Consider the following 19,326-nt stretch of genomic DNA (forward strand, 5'->3'; position numbering starts at 1 on the left):
TAGATAAACAAAAATGTCTTAATCGTTATGCATATTTAAAAATGTAATGTAAATTCGCACATTTAAAAATACATTTTTATTGTACGAATACTTAAGTCTCTCCACTGTTATGTACATGTCCATATATGTACGCACGCATATATACGATGGTTCATACATATTTTTAATTTTACTCATTCGTTCATCATTATACAAAACAAATTTGTCAATGCAACTGAGTACACTTTGCATACGCAATTCAACAGACTTATCTATGCATTCACATCTTTTATATACCTTTTATATGTAAGTATAAAATAAAAGATATATGTTGACCTCGAATTTCTAAAATGTTCAATTACGAATAACTATACCTGAAGTTTTTCTAATGGTACCGTTAAATATTATTGCTCATTAAAATTTTAAATTATATCTAGAAGGTACTTTTACTATTTACGATCTTATGCTGGGATATTTTCATTACAAAGATACAGCTCTATTGTTTAAGAAGTAAACTTTTCCTAGCTTATTTTATTATACTACATCAACAAATATCAAATATAAACGAAAGATAAAGCTCAAACCTATGAGCAAAATAAATTTCGATGCAATAGAATATTTACGCCTACGTATAAGTATACTTATAAATTATAACGAATACAAAGACGAGCTGAAAAATTGTTATAATTGAATTAGTACGATTTATCTTTTCTCTCTCTTTCTTTCTCTTTCTCTCTCTCTCTCTCTCTCTCTCTCTCTCTCTCTCAATTTATTTATATATAAAAGATAAGTACAAAATTGATTCCGAAAATATAGAAAATTGAAAAGTAAAACGGATATTGTCTATTTTTAATTTTGATACGTCATTGATGCCGTCCATTGTTGTATATTTTATAGTATAAATTTTCTAAAATGTTTACGTATTCAGACGCACACATACGTATGCATAGATGCATATGCATAGAATTTCTATTGTGATATTTATTAAACGGAGGTTAACTAATATAGCCTTCGAGCTTTCAATAAAGACGGTCGTCCATTGTCGCGAAGATCGACATGGGCACGATGAAGACGATTATTGTCCGCATGATTATACCGTTCCATTTCCTTCCATCAATCTCCTTCACCGTGTAATGTCTCGTATAAAGCTGATTCATATTTCGCATCAGCCGCGGCTGCACAATGCGAAATTTAGAACGAGCACGAACGTAGGTAATCAATGAGGTAGGTGAGAAAGAGAGAAATAGGAAAACAGTGGGAGAGAAAGAGAGAGAGAGAGAGAAAGAGAAAGAGAAAGAGAAAGAGAGAGAGAGAGAAAGAAAAAGAGAGAGAGAGAAAGAGAGATTCTGATGAGAAGCTTACCGGATATTTCGTGACAAGAGGCACATGGTAATTCTAGAATCGTCTCGTCAGTGACGACCAAAGTAAGTAGCACTTACTTATATACGTAAAATTAGCAATGTACGAGCAAACATGAAGAACTCATATCGTTTGCTTAACGTTAACATCGCGTTTTTTCAAAAAATTTTATCAACAAGTAGAAACCTTCGATCTTTTTTCCACATTCTAAGAACACGTTGATTTTTCTTCCTTTAAATATTAAAAACATTAATTAAATATATATATATATATATATATATATATATATATACATATACATATATATATAAACTATACTTTAAAATTCCGTCTTAAGAAATTACATCGATTTATACTCCCTTTTTACGAAATCGGAAAATTTAATGACATTAGAATCATATAATATATGTATATATAAACGCAAGTGCGCGGAAAGATTGATATTTATTTATAAGATTGAAGAAAAATAAAAAAAAAATAAAAAAGAAAATAATCACATTTCCATCAAATAAGTTCTATTAGCGTCCATAAAATCGATGAAAAAAAGAAATATGTATTTATCAACCTTCTTGGCGAACTGCCACAAAATTGCAAATACACGTGCGTTGAGTACAAACATGTGTTATCGATGTTATCATAAAATTTATCTCACATATTAACAAATCGCATTCACATTTATTTCCGGAAGATAACGTGTTTATCTTTTACAAATGAAAAAATAAATAAGTAAATAAATAAAACTTTGAATAAGTTATCTTCCTAATCGTTTTGAAACGTCGTTGCTAAAATAAAAAGATTATAAAGAAAATGTTGTAATCTAAGATAAGATAATAATCATAATGTTGTCGCGTAGTCATCGAAAGTGAATATCATTGATACAATGAAGGATTTTGGTATAACACATGTCTTATTATTGTAAAGCGTCCCAGAAATCTATCAGTTGCGTCAATTACGTGGCGCGCCAAATGCATTACGTCCTGTCGGTCTTTATCTCGAATGATTAACGACTTTTGGTAAAAGGATATTTCCGTAACCAAGAAAAAGGGGGTCAACGGTACGTATTTTTAAACTACGTTATATTTCTTCTTTCTCGCTACTCCCCTACCACGGCGCAAATATTTCATGAACTGCTTCGATTAATTGAGGAAAAACGGATGAAGACGTCTAGTTCGTCGAACTTATAAATATTTTCCTGTTTTCTTCTTATCGAAACTAATCTTATTTTCTGGATGTTGATCATCTGTAAGATAAAGCCGAAGATATGTATTCTAAAATCAAAAATCCCGCGTTTCCTTCGTTCGGTTTGGATCGGCTTCGATTAAATATAACGAAGCGTTGATAATTTTCATATTAGCTACTAGATGGCGCATAATTCGATGTAACGGACACTTTAAATTTCCACGGTTTCTTTGTAACGAGAAGCGTTCCTTCAATCAGTGCGCTTTTGATCTGTAACTAGTGAAGCAAAGTTTTGTGTGTCTCCAATTTCGTTCATATCTATGCAAGAGATTTATTTCGAAAATTCATTGTAATGGCTAAATATTGTCCACTGGATTCTATGTACTAAGAAAGATATAATAGTTCATTGTTTGAAGTAGTTTTTTCGGTATTGTATTCCTTCTACGAGCTATTATCTATATGCTAGACGCACATTGAAATAATCCTTTTACTGTTAATTTCCCTTTTGTCCTTGACAATAAAATGTCATTTTTCTTATAACGATGCGATGAAAAAGAATGGTACTTTTTATACAAATGTTAGTTATCAGTGCTTACTAATTGAAAATGTAAATAGCTGAATGCTAACAAGAATACAGAATAGACACGATTTTTTGGTGTGTGACTTATCAAAGGGCTTTGCTTCTTGGATATGAAGGGACAAGTACAAGCCGCACGGGAGAGGTTAGGTAAGTAATCGAATGGAAATTAATCGTTTACGTGATTCTTTTAACACTTAATTCATACTCGATGCGTCGACAAAAAATTGTATATTTCTTTTTTATTTTTTCAAGTAAAATCTTCAATATGACAATCAGATTTTATCAGTAATTATACATAAAAAATAAATGTTTTAATTAATTTTGAGTAATATATCGGTTACTTCTTAACGCGATTATTAAAGCTTTCTTCATATAATGCAAGCTATGTACTTCTTAAATTCAGATAAGTAAATATATTATATTGTTCTTTAGGTGGCTTTAGCAGTAACAGCTATTATTCTAGTTCGGCAGACCATGTTTCTGATATTCAACGTATCGTCCCAATTTCCAATTATGAATTGCAATTAGATGATTCTGCAGTTGTAACAGAGGTCGATAACAAAGTTAAAACAAAATTGCTCTCTATATGGAATAATGTGAAATATGGTATGTATTTAGGAAAATAGTTAAATACTATATTATATTGTTAGAAGTATTATACATTTTCTTTTTATTTTTTAGGATGGACTGTAAAAATAAAAACAAACTTTTCAAAAGAATCTCCAGTATGGTTGCTCGGACAGAGATATCCCAAACAGTTGGAAGATACTCTAGAAAAAGCTTCCGAAGCTCTCTCTGGATTGGGAACTGGAAGCGAAGTGTCATTAGCAATAGATGCTGCTAGTTATGAAGAAGGAATCGAAGGATTTAAGAGAGACTTCATCTCTCGTCTATGGTTAACTTATAGAAGAGAATTTCCAAATTTAAGAGGATCTACTTTTACTACAGATTGTGGCTGGGGTTGTATGCTACGTAGTGGACAAATGATGATGGCGCAAGCATTAGTTTATCATTTTCTAGGACGAGGTATTGATTTTATTGTTATTAATATAATTTTCTTATGATAATATAAAATTTTAAATAAATATTTTCTGTACAGATTGGAGGTGGTATCCGGATCAAACAATTAAAACAGATGAACAAAAGGAAGAAGAGATGAAACATCGTATGATTATAAAATGGTTTGGAGACCAGCCAGGACCTCATTCTCCTCTTTCTATTCATAAACTAGTGTCACTTGGTGCACAATCGGGGAAACAAGTAGGAGATTGGTATGGGCCTGGGTCAGTTGCACATCTTTTAAGCCAAGCAGTAAAATCTGCGGCTGAAACTCACAGGGAATTTAGTAATTTGTGCGTCTATGTTGCTCAAGACTGTGCAGGTATATAGGATTAGATATTATATTGATAATTTTATTCTAACACTATAACCATTTATGTTTATTTCTATTTTTGTTATACAGTCTATTTGGATGATGTTAAAAAATTATGCGAAACTCCAAATGAATGCTGGAGGTCTCTTGTATTACTAGTACCTTTAAGACTTGGTACTGATAAGTTAAATCCGACTTACATACCATGTTTGACAAGGTTGTTGGAGTTAGAATTTTGCATTGGTATCATTGGTGGACGTCCTAGACATTCTCTTTATTTCATTGGTTATCAAGAAGATAAATTGATACATTTAGATCCACATTATTGTCAAGAAAGCGTAGATATGTCGAAAGAAACGTTTTCCTTATCGACATTCCATTGTACCTCACCTAGAAAAATGGTACTTTCCAAAATGGATCCTAGTTGTTGCATTGGATTTTACATACACGATAAAAATTCCTTTGACGAATTTGTAACTAAAATCGAAAATGTAAGTTTAATTTAATAAGTATGAAAGAATATTATTATGCAATTGTTTAATTTATAATTACACTTTTATTCTCCACACATGAATAAACAACAAAAAATAATGAACTGATATTTAAGAATAGCTGGAAAGTAAATATTTGATATGAATTTATTTGTGCTGAGTGCCTTTTTTGTTTATTATAGGTTCTGATGCCGCAAACCCAGAAAACGGATTATCCAATGTTTTTATTTTGCGAAGGAAGTGGAGAGGAATTACAAGAAAACATAGAGGTCGGAGAAAATCCATTGCCGTCGACAACGCTATTTGTACGACCTGGTGCATTCGAAGATCATTATGAGTTCGAGGAATTTGAACTCATATGTATAGAAAATAAAAGCAAATAGAAACTCAATGTACTTAAAAATACTAACAACGTATTTCTTACACAATGTACGTACTACGTTCGACATTTGTAATCCTTCGTTCATTCGTCCAATATTCGTAAGTGATAAATTCAACAATATTAGATTACTTATAAATCGAACACACATACCGTTGTGTTTTATTACATAGTTAAGTGTTATTAAGGTTTTAAAATGTAATGCGCCAAAACTTGTGGCGAATTTTTGAGAAAGATCTCATAGTATGTCATAACGGGAGACTGATGTAAATGCGTTGACTAATTATTTCTAAGCGTGGAAAAGAAGTTTAAGCCGACCATCTCTTCTGTGATGGTTACGATAACGATGCAGTGATCTTTAATAAGTATTAAACAAAGGCACAATTTTTTTTACTTTGTTACGTGATCTCAAAATCATTGCTTCCTTTTTGTTTTCGTTCTTTCTTTTTCCTTTTTTTGCAACGAAGGTAGAACTTAATTTTGTAGGAAAATTATGGTTATCGAAGCTGTATTAAATATATGAGAGAATATTTATTTGTTTCGTTCATATAATATATAAGATGATATCTCACTTGCGTAGATCGCAAGTACGAATACATTTTGCTATTAATAGCAATTTGTATGCATAAGCGTTTCTCAATTTCTTGAGTAAACTGTTCCTGTAAAATACAACACAAGAAATATACATATATAACATTAGCTTCTAAGTCTACACAAGTAAATACACTTGTCTATATGAGTGATTTATTTGTTATGTATGATTTTATTGTTTTTATCTTTTTTTTATAGATTATTAAATAATTTCTCCAACACCAATATTTAAAACTATTTATTTATTTATTTATTTATTCCAACATTGGGAATAATATAATTAATGATTAACAATTATTATTAAAATCAAACTATTGAATAATTTATAGCGTGTCTTTGAAGTAGTCTGTCTGATTTACAAAATATCTAGAAAGAAACTCATCAATAATTGAGAGACTTTAACTTTAATGAACCTATTCCATATATTTATTTTCTATAATTCCGTTATTCGTTAATTGAATTAAAAACTGGCTTATGCCGATTCATAATAATTAATCTATGTATAGCACTAGTTTTAAGTTTTCATTAAGATTTTGCACGTATCACATTTCGGTATATAAATTAAGTAATTACGTTATGGAAAATAAATGATGTATCACGAGAGTTTGTTGATCTTTTATAATGTTGAGATAATGGTTGAGAAAGAGAAAGAGAAATTGTACGCGAGATTATAGAAACTGTGTGCATGGGATATATATACATATATATTACACTGTTGAATATATATATTCATTGGAAATGATTTGTTAAGAAGATTATAAATAAAATTGAGCGAGACATATAAACTTTATCTAATTTTTTTAATGGCACTCGTTGTGTTAATAATATTAAGTTTCTACGTAACTATAAATTTATTTTTATCATATCTCATAATAATACACAAGCGCTAAAACTTTTAATATATATATTTTCACACTTCCGTGAAAGCTTATAGAACTATATTCACCTTGCTATTTCGCTTTCTCTCCGCTTCGAGTTCCTTCCTTTGCTGAGATGGACAGCGAGCGGAAGAAGAAAGAGAGAAGATTCATATATATATTATAAATAGTTTTAATGCTATATATACATAATATATATGTGCATCAATTTATTTACAATTAAAGCTAAAGCTTACAAAAAAGATTCTAATTTTGATGCAGTTGATAATATTTTTTTACTTGTACTTCTGTTTAAATCAAATTTGATAATGTCAAGACGTACGAAATGAACTTATCTCATCCTTCAGTCTATGTTATATTATTATATTATCAAATAATAAGTGACAAAAAAAGAAAAAATATATTACATCGATAATTATCAACGATATATAATATCGAAAATACAATTAATTTATCATAGATGTATGATACATGTAGATATTGGCAAATATTTACAAATGTGCGTATATTTTGTATCGAATGTAAAAATGTTAAAACGGAAACTAAACTTTTCAATGCAATTATTTAACTAAGAAGTCCCATTTTTCCTTTTCTTTCTTTCGGGTTAAGAAATATTATAAAAATTGTTCAACACATTCCTTGATCGAAGGCCATATGTCATCGGTGGTGTCACCTCGAAAATTCTTAAGTATTCCAAGATTACAATAAAAATCTACCACCGGTTTGGTCTTTGCAGAATATTCTTCTAATCTTCTATGCACTACTTCCGGTTTGTCGTCCTCTCTTTGGCTAAGTGATTCACCAGTCACATCGTCTTTACCCTATATATACATACATATACACACACAAGCACGCACACATATACATATTAGAAGATGTTAATAATAGATCACCTTGAGTATTATTTCGACGCTAAACGTACGTATGTACAGATATACGACAAGGTAAAGCATATAATCGGTTCTTATATAATCGAAAGATAAAATGATATAAAAACAAGTGTATAACGTGATAATTATCTTCCTATTAATACTATTAACACGATAGCAAGATCCATTTTGAATGTACGATTTTGTCATTGTTTAACTTACCGGTACTTTGGGATCATTAAATCCTATATTGTAAATTCTTCCGCTTGGTAAATGGACCCACCTATTCTTCACACGATTTAAAATCACGGATGTAGGTACGATTAGGTTCAGGACAAGATTTGCTGGTTGAATTCTTTGCAGCTTTTCCGCCTGAGTCAACGTTCTTGGGAATCCTGTAAACAATATCAAGTCGTCGTTCGAATTTAGATTTCATTGCAATTGCTAAAAAAGCATAATTAATTTCAAGGAACACCTAAGTTACTATGCTTCACACACCATCTAATAGCCAATTATGATCTCCTACAGCTTCAATTTCTTTTTCGATTAAGGAAATCATCGTTTCGTCTGGAACGAAACTTCCACTGTCCAGATATTTCTTCACCTCTTTGCCTAATTCTGTTCAGAAGAAAATATACAATTTAATTATTAGCACATTCGCATACATTAACCGGTAATTATGAAGTTAGTACATACACAGACACATATATATTATGTAAGTATATGTATTTGTATTAAATCGATTTACTAACCATTAAAACAAATAATATATATATTTAATAATAATTTAATAATATATATATTTATACTCTAATAGCCTTTATATAGTATTCTATCCTATACAGATATGCTCCATATATCTTATAAACAATAATATAATATATATACAGAATAGCTCATAAATCACTTGACAAAAATCTTTTATTCTTGTAAATAGATTTAAAAAAAAAAATATATATATATGATAATTATATAATATATATTATCTAATTTTATTATATTGTTATAATAAATATATATAGCTTTTTATTAAATAAAAATATTAAAACTATTAAAAAAACTATATATATATATTTATATAACATTTTTTAATAATTTCATGACATTATAACCTCGATATATAATATATATTATAGATCAATATAATAAAAATATTTTGTTAACTTAGATCTCTTTTATTATTATTCAGCTTATAAAATACATATGTATTGTATAACGAGTACGCTTACAAGTAGAAAAGTCACGTGATATGTATGCCGAGAAGTAGAAAAAGACATCGTATGATCAGCCATCAGTGTGAAACAACCATAATACGTTAATCGTTAAATCATAAAAAAATATCAAATAATAGACGATGATCGTTGAAAATCATTATTACCATAGAAAGCTTTAAATCTAGATCGATGATCTAGGTTCGTTTTTCACAATGAGATAATTTCGTAATGTTAAAATAATGAATCATATTTTTTCGTCAGTTTTTTTCTTCCTTTTTACTTGATATCAATATTATTTTACGAAAGTTTTTATACGAATTATCAATGCGACCTTTGCTATTAACTTTTTATTTTCGTCGACAGCATGATGCGGTACAAAGTATAATATAAAGAAAAAGATAATCAATCGAATGAATATTCTCTCTCTCTTTCTCGATGTCAATGTCGTTTAATTTCCTAAATGAGAATGATTAATGTTAGAGAAATCTAAGAAACCATTACGAGACGTTTTAATTAACAAATATACAACGTAACGATTTCACTATGTCGAAATCTAGTTCGATTCACGTACGCACGCATATATGTATATATACTATTATATATATACCCTACTATATATATATATGGAATGTATTATGTGTTATACATGTGTATATATATATACATAACATTCGTTTACATGCACACGGATGTCTCGTGTTACATTGAAAATAGATTGACGTGCTGTGCCATTGATTACCCTTTCGCAATTTTTAATGAACGAACTTGTTACGATCGAGGGTGCAGCATTTATAAGAGCGACAAGCTAACGAACGGTGCTATATATAGAATATTTAAAAAAAGAAAAGAAAGATAGAAAAAAGGAAAGAAAATATTTTTAATTTCATATCGAAAACATGGAATAGTCGTTAAGCTGATCAACAAAATTGTTTAGTACTTATAATTAGTCGCTTGATTGTCGATTTGATTAGAAACTTGATACAATATTTATGCAAACGAGCGATTAAGAAATCATATACATGATTACATCATTAAAATGATATTATTCACTTTGTTTATATTTTTTATTTTTTTTGTTTATATTTTAATTGTCAATTTATAATTGCAGCTTATATATATTTCTTCTTTGAAAAAAACTTACCCGCAGAAATATCACGTACTGTTCAGAGCTGGAAAGAAGTCCCGTGGAAGGAATATGAGTCTAATTGGTCAGAATGGAAGGAGACGCCCTTCTTTCAGACGCATTTTCGGCTCTATCATGCTATTTGCGGAAAAAGTCACACATACTAATTAGTCGATAATGACGTATACAATGAATAAGATGTATCAAGAACAAATGAGACGGAGCGAAAATGAATTTATATCATGGGTGTAGCCCTGAATTACAGAGAGTTATTAACATAACGAAACGATATTCTTACTTTTTTTGTTTTTAATATCTAATTGTAAATACGGAAATCTTACTACTATGTGTAATGTATCATAAGAGCCGAATAGTAGGGATTATGGGAGTATCAAAGGTGCGTGTGGGATGGACTTCCAGAGTAACCCCTCTTGCCCTTGTTTTGTCCTGCGAGCTTCTTTCCAGCTCTGAACAATACATAAAGCTAGAAAAAAAACGATTGATAAATATCGACGATCGCGTTATGTAATAACGAATCGTTAAAATACCCACAAGCGAATGGATAGAAATGCAATTTCTTGATAGAAAGCCAAGATCAACGAATAAAAATTGTCGTCCATCGACCCACTCTCAACTCATTAAACATTTAATTCTTTTAAGGTATCTAATGTTATCTCTTACGATATCTGAAGGTTACACGCCCATTGATCTTGCGAATTATTTTAATTCGATTCAAAAAGATTACGACAAACAACATTGATTGGCAACGTTGCAAGTAAAAAGAACATACATATATATATATATATATATATATATATATATATATATATATATATAGGGGGACTGGAAAGTAATGTCGCTTTCTTAAATTAAATTCAAACGAATAAATTTTTAACAAGTTTTTATTTTTAATCACAATCAAATATTGACATGCGCAGAAATGACATTACTTTCCCGTCCCCCTAATTATGTATATACATGTGTGTGTGTATGTGTTATTTTGTGATGATATACACATTGTACATATTATAATGTCCATAAGGAAAAAATAGATGACGCAATATTATAATCGACTTTTTTCCTCCTTAAAGAAATAACGTGTTTTTCGAATATGCAAAAGAATCAATAAGTTAATGGATAGTTAACCTCAAAAAAAAATCAGAAAAATGAATTTTCTAAAATATTCAATGAGAGGAATAAAAAAGATTAATTAAAATCGAGAATTCGAAATATGAATAAAGCAATGTAGACTCGAGTCGATTCGTATCTTTCGTAATTTCAGTTGGTAAGGAAGGGGATGAACAATCGATACGAGAAAAGTAGTCGAAAGGGGTAGTTAGAGCGGCTCGATGACAACTTTATTCCTTCGTTTCGTTCGTCTCATTTATTTTTTTTTTGTTCTACATACACAGAAACTTACATATACGTACCTGTATTATTCTTCACGTGCAAACGTAATTTGTCCCCACTGGAAATATGCATTATGTTGAAATGTTCGATGATCCTTAATGAGATCGTACCTTTTCCGGAAGCAGGGGCACCAAGTATGACGGCCCTGAAGGCCGCAGCCTTGGAAAAACAACACGTGGATAACGCTACCATTAAATCTATCCTCTCTAAAAGTCGTTCTAAACGTCGACGACGTTCCTCCTCCTTCCTTGTTTTATAATACATCGTGTCTTCGCGTTCGCTACGGTTCGTTTAAATTCGTGAAAACTCGGTCAATTTCGTTCTAGATTCGGTTCTAGCTTCGTATCATTGTCTTCGGCCATCCTCGTACACGTTCCAATTTTTCTTCCTTTTAACCTATGATATGCACGTTTTCTATATAATTCATTGTTCAATTGCCATCAACGAATCCTCGTAGACGCGAGACACGATTGACAGACGCAATAGAAACATATTCCCACCACTGAATTATTTACGAGAGGCAGAGACTATCAGTATAGAACGATTCATTCATATGCGACATGTTTTTATTATTGTATGATCGTTCTCTCCCGCTAGTTCACTTACTGTGATGATTTAAGTATCGTCTACAAATTTTTTGTCCCAAAGATAAGAAAAGCATATATTATTATCTATCTTTTTTCTTCTAATTTGTGATTTCTCTACTTTCAATATGATCATACTCTTTGTAATATTCAAATATCGAATATTTTTTCTCTTTTTTTTTTAACCCTTTGCAGACGGTACGGTTTGAAGTCAAGCTTTCGCGAGGCTAAGCCGTTATCGCGGTAGTCGTTTGAAATAGCCAGTGCACATATGAGTTTATCGGCCATAGTGACGTAATTACGTGGACACATGAGTCTTTTCAGCCATCAATTGTTTTTATCAAATGTATGTTGAGTTCCTCGTCCAAATTGATTGTTTATGTAGAGCGCGACGGCAGTCCGCAAAGGGTTAATTATCAGATCTTTGTTATTATTATACTTGATAATTCCTTTTCTTATCATTATATGTACAAAGTCATGAGTTTTTTTTTTAAATATCTTAGATCGTTGCAAACAATTGCTACAGAAATGTAAATGAAATAGGTAAGATTACATTTCGAAGTTTGCTATCTGGAAAGTATTGCAAAAATATTCAATTAATTTATTGACAAAGTAGCACTTTATTCATATGAAAAAGTAATACAACGTTAGGGCCTGTGCCGGTTTCTTTTTATTTTTCTTCTTTTTTTTTGAATTTATCAAAAGCGTGTATGTATAACGAGACAATAATTAAAAGGCCTTATCCATTAAAACAGAGGTCGTTAGATTGGCCTTTCCGAGGCCGCTTTTCCCAACCAACACCACAGCGATCGTCACTCCTTAACTCGATGATGCAAATTCTTTCTTTTCATACTCTTCACATACTATATATGTATATTATATACGTGTTTGAATTTGTTTTTCATTATTATTGAATAAAGTTTATACATATAAGAGTACTAGTGAACAAGGAGGACGAACGTTAGTGTGGGGAGAGAGGGAAAACAAATTTCTCCTCTCTTTATATTTAAATAGAGACGTTCAAGTTAGCTTGCGAACTTTGCGGAGCGAATTGCTCATTTATCTTCACATCATAAAATTTCTTTTATTCTTTTCGCTCTCATCGTACCAACATTCTCCCTCCAGCGTTTATTCACTCTCATTATATTGCTCATGATAATATTTGAAAACGCTGGATAAACATATTTTGAGTAAAGACCAATCGAATAACAGTAATGGGAACCATATCTATTCTTCTCCGACAAAAAGTTTGCACGTCTCTGTGTTAAAAACACCATATATGTATGAATTGGGCATACTTATTTATTCATAAACTCTCTTTAACTTTGTAAGCCCATCTTGTGTATGCTACAAGAGTAGTATGTCCCATCATTTCGAACTTCTTTCTATATATCTATTTTTGTAAGATTCTCTTACAATTTGCCACGTACAAACATGTACAACAATCTACGAATATAAATTCTTACATCACAATAGAGACTCTAGGATTTAAGTTTTGATTTTAAACCGTATCTCGGCCAAAGAAGTAATTTTCCACTTCAAATTTATTATTCATGTCAGGATCATAATTACCTTGAAACCTGGTCATTGAATAATTTCTCGAACGCGACGTTTGAGAGATATTATCATAAAATTTCCCATTTAAATATCCCATCATATAAAATAAGTAAATTGCATTACAACAGCCTTTCACCCTATATTATCGAGTCTCTATTGTATTTTATCATTCTTAAAATATACATATCTATACATTCTGTGATCGTGATTTATCATTCGTGTGGTTTAAGAATCCTCTCTAATGAATACTCAATATTCCTCTTTCTTTTCATTCAGTATATTGCCAGTTTGATCAAATGCAATAAAAGCATAGTTAGTCTAGTGCTACCTTAAGCTATACTTATTTATGTGTACTTAAATGTAAACTAATCATAGCAAAGATGCGTCCTCTTTTGTCCTTAGTTTGTCTTTTTTACTTTCATAATAATCCAATTTAAAATTAATTCATTATTTTCTACGCAAATAATAATAAGTCTTAAAATGTTATTTATTGAAACATTTGGTCGACTTTTATTTAAAACAAAAATTTGAAGAAAGCTTTGCTTCATTGCGTTATAAAAAGAAACTATGATTTATGGGAAAAAAAAGAATAGAAAAAAGAAAAAAAAACATATTTGTAAAATGCTATTATCATAACGAGATAATATTTTTGTCAAGCAAAAGCAAAAGTGAAATAAATTGAATAAATTGGAGGCTTAGATTTCTTAAATCCTGCACGTGTAATTCGATTGTGTTATTAATTGTATGTCGCGTGTTCCAGTGTGCTATCTAAATATATAAATGTATAGAAAGAACGAATGAGAATCTTCGGCCATTTTACCAGAGCTCTCCATCCTTTTCCTTGGCTGGTACCTCGATTACTCGAGGTTTATCGATTATTCTAGCAGTACGATTTCCTTTTTCCACAATACCAATTATCCACGCTTGATAACCCTCTTGTTTCTCTATATCTTTGCAATATGCAGCCGCCTAATAAAAGAAATAAGTAATTTGTAAAGGTCACGATAAGTCAATAAATATGACTTACTATTTAAGCAAAAATTATGATTTAAATTGTAAGAGAATTGACAACACTAAAATGCTACAATAGCAAATCAGCATGGGTGTCTCTAAATGTTTATCTACCTGCTTTTCTTTAGAGTATTAAACGAAAAATAAATACTCTACTGTATTAGCAGGTATACGAGAAATTCTATATAAAAACCTGTTCTCGAGGAAGGCATATAAGAAGCCCGCCGCTTGTTTCAGCAGAATGTCCTTGAAGTAATTGAAACATGTTACCGCAAGCTTTAGCTACCGCTGCCATCTTCGCAATAACAGGTAAATTATGGATAACGAAGGAGACTTCATTTTTCTGGTGTTTTGCGAGGTTTTGTGCATGCCCTAAAAGGCCAAAGCCTGTAACGTCCGTTGCTCCATGTGCATTATATTTATGCATTAATCTCGCAGCTGCAATTAATTTCAAATATATTTATGATAAAATCTTATTCCATAAATATTTTAAACAAAGTACATATGTATATATACACAAACACACATATATCATGTATATAACATGATATAATGAAATATATTTTTCTCGTAATATACCTATTCTGTTTAATCGAGCCATACTATCCATTGCTCGTTGATAAGCTTTCCTTACATCATCTTCACTAACAACAAGTTTAATTCTATTCCAACGATCAGGTTGGTCCAGCCATTGATGCGCATTTACAGCAACTTGCGTACCAAGAGGTTTTGTTAACACAAGTACATCGCCAACCACTGCATTATCTGGTCTACATATTTTATATGCTTATAATTTTTGTCATAAAAGATCTTTCAATATTATTTGTATTTCTTCATCTTTTCGTTAAAATGAATACTATAAAAATATAATCATCGCAATGAAAAATTCTAAACATACACAATATATTCGTTTGGTTGACAAACGGTAGAAGCAACACCACCTATTGTACACCAAGGATTAACAACTGTTTGACCACCAGTAACAGTTGTTCCAGCTTCCAATGCTGAATCTTTAAAACCTCTCATAATTAATGGAACAACAACGTCGCGCTCTTTTTCTGTCATTTTTGTACTGACACCCAACAACATTAACATATTGTCACATTCAGTGACTCCCATGGCATATAAATCACTGATGACATTGGCGCATGCAATTTTTCCTGCAAAAATACTCCAATAACAATGATAAAAGAAACTACAAAACAATATTCCTAGAATGTAAAATAAAATTTAAGTATGTCATAAGGCATAATTATAAACATAAATCAAAGAGTTCCATATTACTCGCATTGATGTATATCTTACCCATCATATAGGGATCATCGACTAGTGGATAGAAAAAATCTGTTGTTTGTACCAAGCTTAGTCCGCCATGTCTTAAAGGAGTTACGGAAGAATCCATACCAATGCCTGAAACAATAAATATAATGAATTAGGAACAATTTCACAAACCAAAATAAAATCATAAAGAAAAGATATATACTTGTAAGAGGAGTTGATATATAGACTAGAGTACCAATTAAATGCATATCAGTATGGAAAATCTTTAAACATTTTTCTACCCGCTGTTCTTTAGAGTACTTTATACATAATTTATTTCATTGTATTAGCAGGGACTCTAGAAATAGTCAGTTTATTAACTAAAAGAATGACGTGCAAAGTTATAGGAATCATTATAAACAATATTTCAAGATATGACTCGTACTTATTATGTCATATAACATTTTATAATATTCAGTATATTTATCGCGCCAATAATTCATACAAAAAAGTTGAGAACATCTGTACTTCCGGTAGCGTGGGAGAAAAGAGGCGGGAGATGTGGTTGTATTGGCCGCCATATTAAATAGGGCTGGATCGAATATACTCGTCCCCCCAACCCTTTCTATACAATGGAATTTTCCTATTATGATCGATCCCTTAATGCAAATTTTCGAAATTTTTACGACAGTCGAAATTATTTTTCCGTTAGGTTGGAATAAAATTTTTTATATTTAATAATCTTAAATAATTGATGATAATAAAATACGAAAATACGAATTCAACGTAGAAAAGTAAGAATCGATAAAACCGAATATAAATTCGCTATAAATGGAATTGAAGGAGGAAATAAATCGCAAATAAAATGATCGACGACGGAAGAAGATAGATGTAGAATGAAAAAAAAGGAAAAGAGGCACATCTTTATAGAAATGCAACTCTTACACAATCATGTTCAGCCGCGTGTATTCATAAGTGCACTTGGCGCGGGCGCGTGCTCGCGTGTGTTTAATTACGCATAAGCATAACTCACCGATGCGCGGAATGGCCATATGCATAAAGTGGGCATGTTCATGATCCTGTGCGGCATTATCGTCGGCCTGTAGTCCCTCTAGGAGTTTCCCAAGAACCTCCTGAGGGACTTTACACCCTCATCCTTTTAGGTCGGCGAACCGCGTTAAGCGGAAGGTCGCATCGAGATCATGTGCCACTGGGTCGAACGGCCTGCGCAACGCCAAGGCATTTGGATTACCACCAAGTTCCAGCTGTACGACGGACAGGGCGTCCTGAGCTACCGGGGTTCCCTGTATCTCCGCCATCTTGTCCCAAAATCTCGAAAGAAGACGCGATAGACGGAAAAGAAAAAAAAAATCTTTTGATAGGTCTATTAGGTTTTCGAGTTTTCCTTGATAATCTTCTAAGCGACTGCCCTTCTACAGAGTTCTCACACACGTTTACAAACAGACCTACTCAACGAATCGAAAGACGTAAATTATATGATACGGTACGCCGCCGACAGACAGCCACTGCTCGCGATTGACCCTACACGACTATAACCGCCCCGTGGCTGTGAACTCACATCGAACGTGAATTATACTCTACACCGGCGTCGACTAACCGGGATCGTACGCGTCGACAAAATGGACGCGCCTCCAACGTTCACGGAGCTGAGAGAACGCGCAAGGCCACCGTGAGCCCCCACGATGCCCCTACCGTGGCGTTGCACCTTTCTGATTGGTCCTTTCGAATTGGCGCATGCGTATTAATCAACGATCCTTCAGGTCCGTATCTAAAGTATCGTTTCGCCACTGTAACAAAGCCTCCTCACGCTTCATTTTAAACAATATTTTCGACGGTGTTTCTCTCTTTCCTTCTTACATATACTTCACTCATCTAAAGTTCGACCAACGACGGTCGAATTTAGAGAAAGACGCTTGATTTTATGATAAATATTTTTTATTGAAAGCACAGAAATATTTTTAATTTCAATTTCGTTTCATTTAATTTCGATTAATTAATAACTCGTGACATAATAGATTAAAGAGGATCCATACAGTGTGAAATTATTCTGATCATATTCCAAATGTAATCTTTACGATTATAATAAGATAAAGATTTTCTTTTTTTGATTTATAAAAATGTTTACGTACTTATTGATACAGATGCTGATTTGAGACTAGAGAAAATACGAAACATGTAAACGTAAGCTATTCTTATACGTTACGATTGCTGATTCGTATTCAGATATATGAGTAACGCCGGTCGATTACATTTGTTATGGACTGATAGATTTATAAGATTTTATATACCGGAATTAATTTACGTAGGCTCAAGTGTCATTTACCAAAAATGCTAATAAGCTTACATTTTTTTTATCGTCATAACTGATACTTTCATTTCTCTTATGAATATCACGCCAATTACAAGTCCGACGTCTTTGACAGTGGTTCTCAATAATGAAAATTTGTCTGCGTTTTTTATTTTTTTTTTGATCCTATTTGTTTTCAAGCAGTAAACATAAACTATAAAATGATTAGTATTCGAATAAACTCGGTTTTGTGAATATTGACAAAGAAAAAATTAGTCTGATCGTTCTTTTTTTTTTTCTTCTTTCTTTTTTGTTCCATGCAACATTCCATGCTAATAACAATTTTTTTCTTGTTAAACGTTTCCTTTATAAAAGCCATAAAAGATACGTTTAACTTACTTTTTAATTTAGTCACCTTAATACGATTACGATATTCATTGCCGAACTGTCGTTGGCAGAGTGCACTATGCGGGCGATGGTCGTCTTGGAATGCTGCTCGTTCGCCAAGCGATCGTAGGACTTGTCTCTTTCTCTCTCTCTCTCGCTCTCTCTCGCTCTCTCTACCTTTGCAATGTTTCCCGCGCAAAATGGCGATAACACTCTGTTCATGCAGAGTTCCAAGAGATCTTTCCATCATGTCGGAGATTATTTACAATCAATCCGACACGTTAAAAGGAATTCTCTTTCATTATCATACTTACATCGGATCGTTTGAAAATCGGTGCTTAAACAAGCAAATTAAATGTTTAATACCAATTAATTTTATTGAACAATATAAGAAGTAATTTACATTTATTTTTAACTGAACGAATTCGTTATAGCTTGATATTTTAATTCTATTGTTAGTCATTTCAACGAAGTAACTGCACGAAGAAGAACAAAGTATATATACGCGTAAAAGCTTCTCATTCGGTATTCTTCTGAAATTGCTAAATCGCATACTTTTGATTGATATTTCTATCACGCAACGTGGATTCGCAATATTTTAGTTTTTAATTTACAAGTATTTTAGATATGTAATTTACGAAGTATATTACAAATAAAAGAAAAACAATAAAAAAGAAACATCGAACAGTCGATATCACGCCGACAGCAATGAAGAAAATATTCAAAGTATAATTATCTATACATAGATACTATCGGCGTTAAGCATGGAAACTTTTTTCATACGAAATCTACCTT

The 19,326-nt window shown here is 31.7% G+C and overlaps 3 protein-coding genes across 5 annotated transcripts; 1 reads left to right on the top strand and 2 right to left on the bottom strand.

Moving 5' to 3' along the window:
- Window positions 1-1,705: 1,705 nt before the first annotated feature.
- On the top strand, window positions 1,706-6,715 carry LOC124427001 (cysteine protease ATG4D). Of its 2 annotated transcripts, XM_046969392.1 has the most exons (7): window positions 1,706-2,392; window positions 3,133-3,244; window positions 3,530-3,703; window positions 3,779-4,123; window positions 4,197-4,478; window positions 4,560-4,960; window positions 5,143-6,715. In XM_046969392.1, the coding sequence occupies exons 2-7, from the start codon at window positions 3,208-3,210 to the stop codon at window positions 5,341-5,343; spliced, it is 1,440 nt and encodes a 479-aa protein (XP_046825348.1). In that variant the 5' UTR covers window positions 1,706-2,392; window positions 3,133-3,207; the 3' UTR covers window positions 5,344-6,715. The 2 variants fall into 2 exon arrangements, with proteins under 2 accessions (XP_046825348.1, XP_046825347.1); XM_046969391.1 differs by lacking the exon at window positions 1,706-2,392 and having other exon boundaries at window positions 2,426-3,244.
- A 51-nt stretch (window positions 6,716-6,766) lies between these two features.
- Window positions 6,767-12,472, bottom strand: LOC124427003 (GTP:AMP phosphotransferase AK3, mitochondrial). Its single transcript, XM_046969396.1, has 4 exons — window positions 11,445-12,472; window positions 8,176-8,295; window positions 7,900-8,072; window positions 6,767-7,629 (listed from the first exon to the last, which is right to left on the bottom strand). The coding sequence occupies exons 1-4, from the start codon at window positions 11,686-11,688 to the stop codon at window positions 7,423-7,425; spliced, it is 744 nt and encodes a 247-aa protein (XP_046825352.1). The 5' UTR covers window positions 11,689-12,472; the 3' UTR covers window positions 6,767-7,422.
- Window positions 12,473-12,608: 136 nt separating this feature from the next.
- LOC124427002 (inactive selenide, water dikinase-like protein) lies at window positions 12,609-18,796 on the bottom strand. Of its 2 annotated transcripts, none has more exons than XM_046969395.1 (6): window positions 18,544-18,796; window positions 15,882-15,986; window positions 15,475-15,736; window positions 15,156-15,346; window positions 14,770-15,014; window positions 12,609-14,534 (listed from the first exon to the last, which is right to left on the bottom strand). In XM_046969395.1, the coding sequence occupies exons 1-6, from the start codon at window positions 18,779-18,781 to the stop codon at window positions 14,382-14,384; spliced, it is 1,194 nt and encodes a 397-aa protein (XP_046825351.1). In that variant the 5' UTR covers window positions 18,782-18,796; the 3' UTR covers window positions 12,609-14,381. The 2 variants fall into 2 exon arrangements, with proteins under 2 accessions (XP_046825351.1, XP_046825350.1); XM_046969394.1 differs by lacking the exon at window positions 18,544-18,796 and adding an exon at window positions 16,870-17,514.
- Between the last annotated feature and the right edge of the window lie 530 nt (window positions 18,797-19,326).

Source organism: Vespa crabro, chromosome 9 (assembly GCF_910589235.1).
Source record: "Vespa crabro chromosome 9, iyVesCrab1.2, whole genome shotgun sequence".
In the NCBI taxonomy this organism is placed as follows: Eukaryota; Metazoa; Arthropoda; class Insecta; order Hymenoptera; family Vespidae; genus Vespa; species Vespa crabro.